Source organism: Mustela erminea, chromosome 6 (assembly GCF_009829155.1).
Source record: "Mustela erminea isolate mMusErm1 chromosome 6, mMusErm1.Pri, whole genome shotgun sequence".
Classification (NCBI taxonomy): Eukaryota; Metazoa; Chordata; class Mammalia; order Carnivora; family Mustelidae; genus Mustela; species Mustela erminea.
This window is the reverse complement of record NC_045619.1, coordinates 842,686-857,456: the sequence shown is the minus strand read 5'-3', so window position 1 is coordinate 857,456 and position 14,771 is coordinate 842,686. Positions and strand designations below refer to the sequence as shown.

General features: G+C 62.3%; 1 protein-coding gene across 8 annotated transcripts in view; it reads right to left on the bottom strand.

Annotated features, from left to right (window-relative positions):
• BRD1 (bromodomain containing 1) overlaps positions 1-14,771 on the bottom strand; it is a 41,679-nt gene that overhangs the window by 21,147 nt on the left and 5,761 nt on the right. For all 8 annotated transcript variants that reach the window (XR_004286535.1, XM_032345882.1, XM_032345883.1 and 5 more), the window contains one exon: positions 3,329-3,485. Coding sequence is in view for 7 of the 8 variants with exons in the window: in XM_032345882.1 (XP_032201773.1) it covers positions 3,329-3,485 (157 nt within the window). In the remaining variant the exon portion in view is untranslated. The remainder of the gene's footprint in view (positions 1-3,328; positions 3,486-14,771) is intronic.

The following is a 14,771-nucleotide window of genomic DNA, read 5'->3' as shown; positions in this document are numbered from 1 at the left end:
CATGAGGTGGAAGAAAAGCAAAGCGGTTTCTGGCACCAAAGAGCCGGCAGGAAAGAGAACTTCAGAAGACCATGTTTACCACCCCCACCGCACAGGCAGGACGACACAGGATGGAGGGGACGGAGCGGGCCACCCCAAGGAGCTGAGGACCGCAGCACACCCATGCGAGCCCCAGGACACCACCAAGGACCGAAGGCCCCAAGAGGCCGTGCTCCCTGCCCCTAGAGCAGGACGCACGGAGGGGCCCAGCCACGAGGCCGAGCCTCACACCCCCAGCTGCAGGCTGGACGGCCACAAGCTCAGTCCCAGCGCAGGAGGTGACCATGTTGTCCTAAAGCCACCAGAGAGGACGTGGAAATGCGGCAGAGGGAGGCACTGCAGCAAGCCGGAGGACGGGCCAGTTCCAGGCCTTGCGGGGCCCGACCAGAGCTCTGCCCTCCACCTCCCCCAGCACTCGCCCGCCGCCTCTCACCCCTGCCAGGGTCTGAGGATGGTGGAGGACGGGCACTGGAGACGGTGCCATGAAGGCTCCAGGAAGGTGCCCGCAGGAACCCCACGCTCCGGGCCAGACCAGAAGAGCTGAGCCACCTCCTCTAAGACCACTTTGCACAGCAGCGTCCAGCAGGGCCAGCCCCGGGGCCAGCCCCCAAGGTGCCTCATCTGCCTGGACGTGGGGCAGGGGCCCTCATTCTCGAACCGGCTGGTCCCATCCGTCTGTCGTCTCCCACCTGAAGGTCAGCCACGGGAGGGAAGGGCCGCCCATGACCTCCTGCACAGCCTGGCCCAGAGTGGGCACCCAGAAGTACAAACAAGTCACAGATGTCCCAGCTTTGAAAAGCACATAAACATCACACCAAGCCCTACTGTTCCATGTGGAACATTCCTGTTTTGGATCCCTGGAAACCGTCAGCCCCTACAGGGTGAGGCAGGAAAGGACAGTCTGGGCGCGGCCCTTCCGTGGAGCGACTGAGGGTCTCTACAGGCCACGCAGGGGGCTTCCAACCGCCACGTCACGGACCTGCCCCGCCCCGCAGGAACTGGCCCTGGTGCAAGCCAGGACACCCTCATTCAAGCCGCACAGACAGACTCCAATCCAGGCGGTCCCTTCTGCCGAGGACACAAGCACTCCCACAGCTCATGTTCCAGTCCCTACACGTGTTACCTCCTATGTGGTCACTCCCGCTGGCCCACATGTCCCATGGCAGAAAGCCCCGAAGGGGGACACCAGCACCATTCCCAAAGGGGAGGAGGGACGAACAGGCAGCTTATCACTGCAGCAGACCTCGCCGACAGAGACCTCCAGGGTGATGGGGTTTAGCACGGATCCGGAAGCCCCAGGCCCAAGCGTGCGCAGGATGCGGCCAGCCCCCAGCGTGGGCTGCACGCACACCACACAAGGTCGCACCCGCACCAGTCGCAGCCCCAGTGCGTCTCGGGAGGTCCGAGCAGCCCGGCCTCATGTGTGCCCGCGTCCAGCGTCACCAAGACCACAGACTGAGTGGGCGCCTTCGGTACACGGGAATACTGGGCCCAGCAGCCCCCGGCCCAGGGACCCTGGATGCCACGGGACAGGACTCAGATGGTGCTCTTGGCCTGGGCCTCCCAGGAGAGGGTTGGCCCAATCGCCGCACCCTCGGAGGGGCATCGGCTCCCAGAAGCACGCCCCTCCTTCCCCAGAGATGGAAAAGGGTCAAGGCCAAGTCCACAGAGGCCCAGAATCTTCAGTTTCTCTGCGGCTTTCAAAAGGTGTAAGGGGGCGCCTGGGTGGCCCAGTGGGTTAAGCCTCTGCCTTCGGCTCCGGTCATGAGCGCGGGGTCCTGGGGTCGAGCCCCGCATCCGGCTCCCTGCTCAGTGGAGAGCCCGCCGCCCCCTGCCCCCTCCCTGCGGCTCTACCACTCCACCCCCACTTGGTCTCTGCTCACGGGGGTCTGCTTGAGCTTCTCCCCCCACCCCCCGTCATCTCTCTCACATACAGAAGTAAGATCTCCAAAAAGAAAAAAAGGTATAAGAAAGATGTTAAAACCCACAAATTTAAAAATTCAGGTGAGCACTTAAACGTGCTAACGTTTTGCCTCTCCTTGTCACCACAGAATCAAGAAGGTCAAGACGCAGGCTTCTCCGGGAAGCGCGCCGTCACCCGGGCCGGGCCATGAGAGTCAGGCCTGACCTGCGTCACCAGCGGTGACCGAGGAGGAGGCAGGGCAGAAAGACAGGAACTACTTCTCCTGGCACGGGGGGTCACGGGCTGTCGGTTCATCCGCAAACGCTCGTCTCGGCCGCCCCTCTGTCGGCATGGCGACGGTGGTGACGCGAGGAACAGACTCGCGCCGGCCACAGCTAAGCCGCCCCCAGGGAGCTGCGGCCTAAGCCTGACCACCGTGGACAGGGTCAATCCACCCACAGAGAACCCCACCAACCAGGGCCCTGGGGGGGATCCAGGAGCACAGCGTGCAGCCGCATCGGACGGCGTCCCCTCCGACGCACTCGGCCACCTGGCGACGGGATCGAGAGGACAGCAGGCGCGCAGCGGCCCACCGCGAACTCTCGGGAAGGCCGGTTTCTGCTGCGCACCCAGCGTGCCGGAGAAGGGCCATGAGGGGACTCTGCTCTCCGCCGGGGTCTCCGGGCCTCCTGGACTAAGCAGGTGGCGGGCCCGAAGCCAACCATGGTCACGCTCCCCTCCGAAGCCGCCCACGCCCCAGCACAGAGCCGGCTCGTCGAGAACCTGTGGCAACGGGCCGAAGAGCCGTGTCTGTCCTCCACGTCCGCTCGGGACGCCTCACCTGGCCACGCCCTCACTGCCCGATCCACTCCCCCAGAACCACGTCCTGCGCTCAGCAGGCTGGACACCCGCAGCTGCGCTGACACCCCAAGCTGGTCTGCCTGTGCTCTTTCCCACGGCCGGTCCCGCGCCCGCTCCCTCCCTCCCCACGGGGTCACCACGACAGGGGCCGTGGGTCTCTGAAGCAGGCCTTCAGAGCAAGGCCCCGAGACCACCCCCCGCACGTCCCCAGCCCAGCACGCGGGCAGGCCCGCTCGTCCCAGGGGCCCAAGCCCCACGGCAGGCCCGCTCGTCCCAGGGGCCCAAGCCCCACGGCAGGCCCGCTCCGTGCAACCTGCTGGAAGCGACTTCCCTGGCGGCCCCGGCGCGGGCAGAAACAGCCGGAGTGCGGATAGGCGAGTCGCCACACCTCCGCAGCGCCGGCAGCCCGGGGCGGACGCCAGTCCGCGGCACGTCCGCACTGGACCGGCCGGGGCGTGCACACCCGAGCCGCAGGCGTGCGGCGGGCTCCGCTGCGGGGAGCCCCGAGGGCTGGAGGCCACGTACCTGCTGCGTGCTCCTCTGGGACTGCAGGCTGGACTGGAGTCGCCGCAGCAGCGGGGCGCCGTTCCTCGACAGCCTTTTGAGCAGCCAGTAGCTGTGCGCCCTCTCGACGAACTGCTTCTTCCGCTGGATCGCCACCTGGTTCGCGATCCTGTTCAACCTGCGGCACGGAGAACTCAGAGTTTAGCTCGGACGGAGCACAGGAGCAGGCTTCATGGTGGAAAGGAGAAAGGGCAGGGCCACTCTCACACACCGACGTCCACACGCTACCGTCTGTGCTCAGCCCTCACCCGAACCGAACAGCTGCCTCGGGCCGCCCCGGTGCTGCCCACAGCCCGGCCTCTGGCCACCCCCAGGTTCCACCCGCCGTAGCCACGCGGGCGTCCGCCGGAGACATCAGACACGGAAGAGGAGAGGACAGCGGCGAAGCTCCTCCTGCCTCCCACGTTTCGCCGACCGCACCCAGCGGCAGGGAAAGGCTGCTGCGCCAGTGGGCTGAGCAGTGCCCTCAAGGGGGAAAGAGAGGGGACGGCAGGGGTGACGGCTGCGGACGGCCGAGCGGCTCCTCGCTAGCACACGGCATCCGCAAGTCACAGGACACAGCTTCCCTTCAGGGACTGCACGGCGCACGGGGCTCGTGCGAACCCCTGCACGGAGGGAATCATCGTCTAAAAACCCCCCCGAGGCTGGCCGGAGAGTCCCCCACCCCTGTTCCCGTCCTGCCTGCTGAAACAGAGCGGAGACTCGCCGATGTGCCTCACCAAGACACTGAGAGAGAATAAAAACTCAATCATCAACTAAGAACTTCATGAAAATACAAACGAAACGAGATGTTCCTCACCGTACACCAAACCTGAAAACGTCAGGACGAAACCAAGCGATTCTAAGACCAAACTGTGAAGAAAGTGAACGGTAAGTTACAAATCCATCGATGATCCCAACGGCCGGAACAGCCCCGGCTCCGCCACGTCCAGCACCCGTCATCTCAAGACTGTCCCGAGCGCGGCTGCTGGTCGGCTGCTGACTCCGGCAGGGCTGCCCCCCTCCTGGGGCCTGCGACACCGGTGCTCCACGCGCAGAACCAGCACGGCCTCCCGTGGGAAGGCACAACTCGAGTGTCTGTCCCGCCAAAGGACCCGACGCGGAGGAACTGGGGTAGGGCAAAGCTCTGTGCCAAACACCGGTTGGGGGAGGCTTTGCCAGGAAAGTCCCGTCAGACCCCAGAAGCTGACGCCAAGGGCTGATGCGAGCAGGCGCAGAACCCGTGCCCAGGTCTGTCTGCAGCGTGCCCGGGAGCGGGGGCCGTGGGTCTGCCCCTGCCAGGTCCCCAGGTGCCACGGCCACGGCAGGAGGCGGTGGGAGGACACGTGCTGCTGCATCCACGAGCCTCTCCAACGCTGCTGCGGGCGCCAGCAGAAGGCGCTGGGGTCCCCCGGGATCCTGCCCGCAGCCCCACGCACTCTGCCACTCGGCTGCGGGGGGCCCGTGCGAGCCCTGGAGCTACCCGGTGCTGTCTCTGGGGGGAGTCGGTCTGCTGACCAGTCTCCAGCGAGGCACGACTCAGGAGCAGGACGGAGCACGGACCTGGACGCACACGGCTCAGACAGGTGTTCTACCACACGTGCACACTTGACCGTTTCAACAGTGGAATGACACAGAGCGAACAGAAGTGCTTTCTAACGGTCTGAAGGTTCGAGGAAGCGCTGTTTGAGGGCAAGCTCAGGAATAAGGACTCTGAACCTCGTGAGACAAGCCGCCACCTCTGAGGGGTCTCTGAGCCGCCGACAGCTCACGCACATGAGCAAGGCTCTGAAGAACGTGTCTCGCGGCGGTCCTGGAGCGTTTACTGAAAAGCCGCCTTTGGCTGAGCTGACCCGCGTCACGAGCCACGACGAGTCCTGGAGGAGCAGGGTGGGCGCCGAGTGCCCGGGCGCCCCACGTGCCCCCTCGGACACACCCCAGCCCCCGGGAGGCAGCAGCGCCCGCCTGCGCACGCGCATCAACCCTGCTCCCACCAGCCCCGCAGCCACCGCAGAGCAGGCGGAGGGCTGCGGACCGCGCTGGAGCTCATCAGAGACAACGCCCGCCACACAGGCCTGGCCACGGGACAGGGCCCAGGAGCCTCGTGCAGGATGGGGACACGGCTCCCCAACACTTCGACTCCGACGGGACAGAGACCACAGGGACCTTCACACGATGAGAGGCAGACAGGGCTCGTGTCATTTTCAAGGCAAGGCACACCTTGGTGCTCAGGAAGAGGGTGATCGGGCGAGTCCCACACCGGGGAAGACAGCGGGAGTCCCAGGACAGGAAGGGGCTGCAGGGAGGGCTGGGGGGGGCTTCTGTCTGAAGGACGGAGCCGTAACAGGGGTGTGTCCGCCAGGGCCATGTGCTTGTTGCTCAATCCTTCTCCCTTTGTGTTTTAAATACTTTCTTAAAAATTTCCCTCTTTGGGACGCCTGGGTGGCTCAGTTGGTTAAGCAGCTGCCTTCGGCTCAGGTCATGGTCCCAGCGTCCTGGGATCGAGTCCCACATCGGGCTCCTTGCTCAGCAGGGAGCCTGCTTCTCCCTCTGACTCTGCTGCCACTCGGCCTGCCTGTGCTCACTCTCTCCCCCTCTCTCTCTCTGAAAAATAAATAAAATCTTAAAAAAAAAAAAAAATTTCCCTCTTTGAGAGAGAGAACACACGGCAAGCAGGGTGAGGGGCAGAGGGAGAGAGAAATTCGAGCAGACGCCCCACTGAGCAGGGAGCCCGACACGGGGCTCAATCTCGCGACCCTGAGATCACAGCCGGAGCTGAAATCAAGAGTTTGGACACTTACCCGACTGAGCCGCGCAGGTGCTCCTTTAGATATTTAAAAAAAAAAAAAACACTATTTGGCAAAGGTATAAAAAGGATTACGAGTTTGATCTTCTCAAGCCTTGCGGAACGTGTCTCCCACACGGCGCCTCCAGATGAGAACTAACCAGGCGCGGGGGGAGGGCCCGACAGAAGGTCGGCGGTAAGACACCAACGTGTGACTCTGGCGTATAATCTGGAACAAAGTGTTGTAAATTGAGTCCCTGCTGTGATAAAACCGCTTTCACAGTTTCTATTCACGTACACGACCAAGATGCAGACTCACGTCCACGGTAACAAAACCAGGAGAACTACGGGAGAGGGGGCTCATCGGAGCGAGCAGCGTCGCAACCACCAGCGGAGCCCAGCCATCCTGCAAAGCCCCGTTCCCGGAGACGAGCGCCCGGCATGTGCCGCTTATGGGGAAGGCGCTGCAGCCGCGCGGCTCCGTCTGCCTGAGCGCGTGCCGGCGGCGGCACCTGCAGCCCAGCCCCACGGGGAAGACAGAGGCCACGGCCCAACCGCCCAGACCCCCCTCAGCTCCCTTTTGGGAATGATGAGCCTCTCCACTTGTGTCTGTTTTAATATTCCAGAAATTACACCTTCCAGCTGTTTGATCGTAGGAAGAAAAGTGCTGGATTTGAACTCAAAAATGCGGGAGGTGGGTACACTGCTTTTCAAGATGATTTTGGTGCTTTATATCCAAAATGTCTTAGGAAAGAGAAAAGCTGACTCTATAACAGAGAAAAGCTGACTCTATTCCCGAGATAAGTCGGGAAACCGGCCACGGGACGAGGGCTCAGCGCATGCGAAGACGCCCCCGCCGCCGCCTCGGCTGTGTACCACGGAGGGCGAGCCATCGGCCGGACACCCACAACACCCGCGAGCTTCGTATCACCACGCTGTCACCTGAAACTGACAGCGCTGTCCGCCGAGGACACTCGATGTCGCTGGGGGAACAGACAAGCAACACCCAGCGAAATGGAAACAGGAGACACACGGAGCCCCCAGCCCCCAGCCGCTCTCAGAGAGACGGGTGGGCCACGTCTGGCAGGCCCTGCCCTGAGCACAGACACGGCGCCAGCTTGGGGAGGACAAATGAACAAGGATCAGTTAGAAATGTGAATCACGAAACCAACCCAGGGAAAAAACAAACTTCCCAAAACTGACTTCTGAGGTACAAAGAAAAACTCAATACATTCACAGTAATGACTGTAAGAACAGAATCAATAGTGTAAAATCCTCCTCCTACCCCAAAAGGAAAGGAAAAAAGGTAGTTTTTCAGAAGAGGTCGGCCGCCAGAAGACCAGGCAGCCTCCTGCCGGCCGCCGGGGAGACAGCAGGGGTGCCCCACGCCGAGGCGGCGGGCGCTCCAACTCACGGGCCACAGGGACACGAGGGAAAGGCCAAGTCACCCGCGAACACACACGCCAAACTGGAACCAGTACACGTGGGTATAAACTGACACACCCACCAGGAGCGAGGGGGCCTGTCCCAGGAAGGCCACGGGGGCTCTTGAGAAGACAAGTTCTGTAAGGAGAACTCACAGACCAGAGGTGCGGTGCAGACCGTGATCATCTCAAAAACGACCCCCAACTCCCATCAAGGGGGCGAAGGCCCTGCCAGCACGGCCGGGAGAGGCTCCCCTCCCCAGACCGACGGCAACAGGCACGTCGAGATGCTTCCCAGGTTTGGAACCGACATAACGATGACCCCCTCCCCACTCCCACGAGAACTGCAGACAGTGTTTTCTTTCTTTTTTTTAAGGATCTCATTTACGTATTTGCCAGAGACAGAGCGCGTGAGCACACAGAAGCAGGGAGCAAGTGACAGGGGAAGCAGACCCCCGCCGAGCAGGGAGCCCCCCGGGGCTCAATCCCAGGACCCCAGGATCGTGACCTGCGCCGAAGGCAGAGGCTTTAACCCACTGAGCCCCACGGCGCCCTGAGCGAGGACGTTCTTGCCGATGGGAAAGAATGGAGGATTTAAGGACGGGTGTGCACCGCCTTCCCGGCGGGAGAGAAGTATAGACGCGACTGAGCGGCGGCCGAGGGATTCCCGCAGACACCCACGGTGCGCCGTAGCTGGACAAGGACGAGAGGAACAGGTGCACAAACTCGGAGGTGACCAAACGGGTCGGCGGACTCCATGGGATTCCAAGTTCCCAGAAGGTCTGTCAAGAAGCCCGACAGGACGGCCCCACGGCTGGGCAAGAACCGCGCCGGAGGGACCTGCTGGGGCTGCGGGAGCGAGCGGGGCACTCACTCCGGGAGCGAGAGAAGGCGGTCACCCCCGAACACCCAACCGCACTCGCTCCTCACCAGAGACTCGTCCCCAGGTGCGTGAAGACACGGACGTGAGGGACACGGATTCTACAAGTGACCGAGGCCTCCGCGCCCAGGCCGGGGACACTTCGGGGAACGGCAGCCACACAGCCAAGACACGGCCGGCAGACCCCAAGGGCCCGCTGGCACCGAGGCCCAGGGGACGGGGATGCCGACGGGAAGGCCGTCTGAAGCCTTCCGAAGAACGTCCTGAGGCCTTCAGGGAAACGAAGGCTCATCGGACCGAGATACCGCAGGCAGCGACCAGCGGACAGAGCAAACGTACGCCCATGGGCAGTAAAAGGCAAAACTCTTGGGAAGTGCCAGGACTGAGGCAAAGCTGTCCGCTCCCGCCCCATCAACCCGCTGCTGGGCCGGTGGTCCTGGCCTGCACCGAGCCTGGACGAAGACCAAAAAGGGACTTGCAGCCCACCCACACCGTCACTTCCTCACAGACTGTCCCCAGAAACAACCTGATAAACTACAACACACTGTATCAATCTTAACAACAACAAAACAAAACACGCTACTCACAACACTCCATGAGAACCCCAGGAACTCTCGGGGGACGTGGAAACGGCGCCCCGTGCGCAGCAAGGCAGGCCCACTCGTGCTCGCGCAGCCCCTGTGCACGGAGTCCCGGCTTCCCGCAGGGACACGGCCATCACGAGAAGCAGGCCTGGGAATGCACGTGGGGACGGCGACCCAACCACGCAGACAGGGACCCCGCAGGGACACTGCGTGCATGCGTGTCACGCAAGGCGACGACGGGTGCAGGGACGGGGCGCGGGCGCTGGAAGCCGCGGGTCGGAGCCGGCCCGCTGACCGGCCACGGGGGGAAGACCCAGAACCAGGCAGGAGGGCTTCGGGCTGCAGGGGGAATACAGGGGAGCGGCAGGACCTCGGCGCAGGGGAGGGAGGCGGCCTCAGACCCAGGCCGCAGCACCACACAGGAAAAGGTGCTAAGAAGAGTCCCCTTCATCAGACACCGCCGCGCTACGATGTGTTCTCCAGAGTTCGCACCTGTTCTCAGGGGTGCGGGCGGCTCAGGTCGTGATCTTAGGGTCCTGGGATCGAGCCCCGCACCAGGCGCCCTGTTCAGCGGCGAGTCTGCCTCCCCCCTCCTCCCCCGGCTTGTGCTCGCTCTGTCTGTCTGTCTCTCAAATAAATAGAACCTTAAAAGGCGACGCTCTTACCTGGTCTCTACCAACGTGATCCCGGACGGAATGAGGACAAGAGAAAGGAAGCGACAGGCAAGGGAGCCCTCCGAGTGCCGGGCCACGCGGACGGGGCTCCAGACCTCCGAAGCCGAAGAGCGCGCAGACACAAGGACAAGCGTGACGCGAAGCCGAGGGGAAGGGCCGCACGCGACGTGCACAGCCGAAGCACCTGGCCACGCGCATGCGAGGCAGAGGCCTCCTCAGCCACAGGGACATGCGCGCCACCGCCCGCGCCCGAGGTGGCCACGAAGAGACACCAGCTCGTGCCGAGAGCACCGCGCCAGTCCCCAGCGACGCCCGGCTCTGAAGCGAGCCAGGAACTCCCACGTGAGCAGCAGGGTCGTCTGGCCACCCACCTCCAGACCCACGGCAACGCCGGAAGCCGCGACACGTGACAGCGTGGTCCTCAAGGTCAGCGCACAAGCAGCAGCAGACCCTGTGCCCAAGCGCGGAGTGCCAGAGCAGGGACCGGAGGACACACCGCCATTCACCAGGGGCCGCTGCGAGGGCTGGGCTAAGCGGACTGGAGGGCCCGAAAGGGACTTTGGGAGCGCTCCTTTCCTGTCGTTTCTTTAAAACAAACAAAAAGCGACATTTGTTAAATGCCTGTGTTAGTCTCTAGTTTTCCATTTTAAAACTTTTTATATAAAAACCCTGGGAAACGGAAAAAAATGCCATTAAAAAATTATTTTCCCTACACGTGTGCACGGCCACTGCAAGGACGTGCTCAGGACGAGCCGGCATCACCCCTGCGGAGCCGCACCTCAGACCCCACCCTCCCTTTGCACCACCTTCTCAACTGTCCTGAGTCTTTCCAACGGGGACAACTCACTTCTGGACCAGCTCAGAGGTCAGACGGAAGTGGGGGGGGGGGGCAAGAATGAAAGCCAACCCCTCCGACCAGACAAAGCCAGAATCTGCCTTGGGAGGAAAGTGGTTCTGCAGACGCGGCTCCCAGAGACCCTCCGGTCCAGTCTGCCCTCCCCCCTTCTTAGGATTTCCCGTCACCGAAGCCGGAGGTGGCCGGGGCGCATCACACCCAAGGCGAGGTGGCCGTCTGCAGCAAGCTACCCATGAGCCAAGTTCCCCAAGATCAGGTCCACGGTGACAGTCTACTGGGCCACCCGACGCTCCCCAGCCCCATGTCCAGGTCCCGCTGCAAAGCACAAGCAGAGCAGAAGGGAAGGATCCCACGGAGGAGAACCCGGGGTGGGGGCTGAGGTGGACCGCCCCCAGCACCCCCGGGGGCAGAGAACCCACAGGTGGGACCTGTGGCCGCGGTGAAGAGGAGCCAGGGGCTGCCTGGCCTCCTTCTCCCAGACCGTGGGCCGGACATCGGAAGAACACAAGCGCAGAAACCTTCCGCGGGGGCGCCAGCAACACCGTGGTCACCAGGGAGCAGGGGCTGTCACTCCGTCCGGGCGAGGGACACTGGCAGCTCTGCGGACACCAGGCGAACCCAGAACAAGGCTCACTCTGCAGAGGCGGAGGGCTGCCTTCTCCAAACCCAGCCCACCAGGGAGGAGCTTGGGAAGCACCCAGATCCCAGCAGGCTCACCCCCTGGGACCGGTCCTGAGTGCCGGCTCGGCCTCGCTGCGGCTCACCCCGAGCTCAGCCCCATTACGGGACGTGTGGGCACACGGGGCCTTCTCTGTGCCGGGCAATGGGAGGCACCTTAGAAAGACGTGGCTCCGAGGGGGCACCTGGGTGGCACAGTCGTTAAGCGTCTGCCTTCGGCTCAGGTCATGATCCCAGAGTCCTGAGATCGAGCCTCACATCGGGCTCTCTGCTCGGCGGGAGCCTGCTTCTCCCTCTCCCGCTCCCCCTGCTTGTGCTCCCTCTCTCGCCGTGTCTCTCTCTGTCCAATAAACGATGGCTCAAATAAGAAGATTTGGGGGTCTCGCTCCTTATTTTTGCAATATTTTATAAATTTAGAGTTATTTCTGTATTTCCAATTTCAATAAAAAGCTGAAATAACTACCCTCAACCCGATGTGACCCGCACCCGGGCCTGTGGGGGGCCTCCTGGAACCTCCCTCGGCGCTCTGAACACTGTCCGTCCGTCCGCCGTGGCGTGCAGGGGTGGACTCCAAGAGCCCCGCACACATCTGGCCCCTGATCAGCCCAGGGGACACCCAGGCTGGGGCGGTCGGGAGACAGAGCAGCAACTACCCACTGCCAGTATTCCAGAAAACCTAGACCAAGTCCCAATCCTATTTCTGCCAACAACAGAATGAGTATGAACAGAAATGACAAAACTTTCTTCTCCGGCACGTTCCTTCTGTGGACTGAGCGCCGGGGATCCTGGGTGGAGACCCAGACCCAGTAGGAGGGCGAGGACACCCGTGCGGGGAGCACAGCGGCTCCCTGCGGGGAGCACCAGCATCCAGAGCACCCTGGGAGGGGCCGAGCCTGGGAGGGGCTGCACAGGGCACAGGCCAAGCTGTCCTGACGCTTGAAGGACCGTGGCCCACGGCCCACAGCACCACACTCACAAGACTCCGGGAGGAGCCCGCCGGCCCACACGCCTTGACCAGGTCCTTCCCCAGCGCCTCCCCTTCACTGCAGCTCCCTGGTCCAAACAAACCTGCTCACCAGACACAAGGCACCCTGTGCCCTCTCCCCCGGCCTCCCCCGGCCTCCGGGCAAGACAGCGGGCGGCACCGCACAGCCCCACCCCAGGCTGCCGGAGAAGCCACAGCCTGGGGAGCACCCCTCCCAGGAGGACACGCCCAGCCCCCGTTGAATTCAAACAGAGATCAGGGCAGGCGGGACGGAGAACATTCCCAGAGCCCTCCCGAGGCCCACATTTGTGCCTTCCCGGTGGCCGGAGGCAAACACGAGCACCTTCCTTTTCCACAGGCCACAAAACGCACAACCTGCAGGTTTTACTTTTTGGTTTTTTTTTTTTTTTTAAAGATTTTATTTATTTTTTATTTATTTGACAGACAGAGAGAGGAGGAAGCAGACTCCCCGCCGAGCAGAGAGCCCGATGCGGGGCTCGATCCCAGGACCCTGAGATCATGACCTGAGCTGAAGGCAGAGGCTTAACCCACTGAGCCACCCAGACGCCCCTTCAGTTTGGTTTTTAATGCTTCTTTCCAGAGTAGCCGCTTCTTTAGACCCTCCACAGGCCCTTTCCTGAGGACCCCAACGCCGGCAAGGGGGCCACGCCTGCCTGTGGCACCACACCGAGGGTGGCACACAGCGGGCCAGGCAGCCCTGGGGGGGGGCTAGAGCCCCCACCTCCCGGAAGGGCTATGCCAGCGCCCTACACGGCCCTACAGAACTTTTCTCAATTACAGTCAAATTAACTTCCAGAAACACGGCAAAAAAAGACGTACAAAGCTCAAGCTCACACTTTTCACACTTATGTTCAAGAAGCATAAACTTTCTCTGTCAAGTGTCTCCCGCGTCTGTCCTCACCTGGCGTCTGCACAGAGGGAGGGCACCGACCAGCGATGCCCCTGAGTTAACGGAGCTGTGGACCCGACCCTCCAGCTCGTCATTAACAACTTACCAGGCGTGCACGTGCCCTGAGCCACCCCCACATAAATGACCCAAGTGGCCGAGAGGACCAGGCTTGTATCAAGGCCAACAAAGCCCATCAGCCTCTGCTCGTTAGAGGCCAACCTCCTCCACAAAGAAAGAGCAGCCCCGGCAAGTACGACAAAGGCGAGCGCTCGGGGAAAACTCCGTGACTGCCGGGAAACCAGACGCCACAGCCTGCTGAGTCCTCCTTCTGGCCTGTCCCCCTCGCCAGTGCCCACCTCGACTGGTCCCGCCCCCTAAAAAAGCAGCGTGGAAGATGAGGGACCGGAGAAGACTCGCAGAGAAGAGCAGCTACTCGAGGGAAAGGCACCCCCGCGAACCGAGGAATGCCTGTGACGGCACAAAGCGCTGGCTGTTCTTGGGAAGCCCAGCAGAGAGGGAGGCGTGCGATTTCCTCTCTAGACCCTGCTCCCTCCTGCGGCTTCGTACTGCTGCCGAGTGAGACACACTCTCACGAAAGCCCGGGACGCCTGCGCCGGAGACAAGACAGACAAGGATGGGCCTGACGCAGACCTCGGAACAACCCTCGGTCACTGTGCCCGCGGCCACACCGGCAGGGGGACCCTCAGAGGCAGACGATGACCCCGCCAAGGCAGAGCCCGGTACCGCACCCATCCACCTCATGGGCAGCCCCCGCAACCCCCCGGGAACGAGGCCGCCAGACCAGCCACACCTCAGGCCGCGGCTTCAGGATAGTAAGAGCCGTGGCTGGACAGCCCGGGCCACCCCAGCACCGGCCCTGTCAGCCCCCAGAGCGGTCCGACCACAGATGACCACCAGCTGAGGGTAGCCGGGAGATCTTCCAAGGCGGCCCAAAACATCAAGATCTCCCGAAGTCTGGGCAAGCCGGACGGCACGGCCCCAGGCCCTAACCCAGGTCCATCTTGGATCTCTGCTCCGAAGTGCAGCGACGGGCTACTGCTCAACTAGAAGAAGAAAACCAAACACGGGCCAGGCGACAGCTCTGGCCCACACTTCAGCTACATGACCTGCCGTGCAACGCTTCGGTCCAAAGTGTGGGTGTCTCCTCCGTCAGGCCCGGTCACCTGAGACCTGCGGGCGCCCAGGTTCTCCCGCTGGAAACGCTTTCTCCTGCGAATGGCCCAGCAGCCCCCGCGCAGCCCCTCGTCAGCAGCCTCGAAAGGAGCACGTCAGCTCACCGCGCCGGGCACGGAGGGGCCAGCACCGTGGACTTCCGGCTCCTCCATTTTTTAGGTCACATTTTCTCCCTGTCATTTACCTCGACCACCGTAAAGCTGAAGTTTTTAGGGCTCTTCAGCCGAAGCTCTTGATGCAAATCTCACACTTTCTGGCCCAAGGCAGACACGCAAGTAAAACTACCTTTTAAGAAGTCTAGCAGACTGGTTCGCAGACACTGGTTTTCACCTGGATATGAGGGACAAGCACTTTTATCCGCTTCTGTCTGAATTCATTGATTCTGCAACAAGTATGAGCAAAATTTCAGTCTGGGAAAAAAGTCACACTTCTCGTGTTTTTTTAAAAGATTTCCT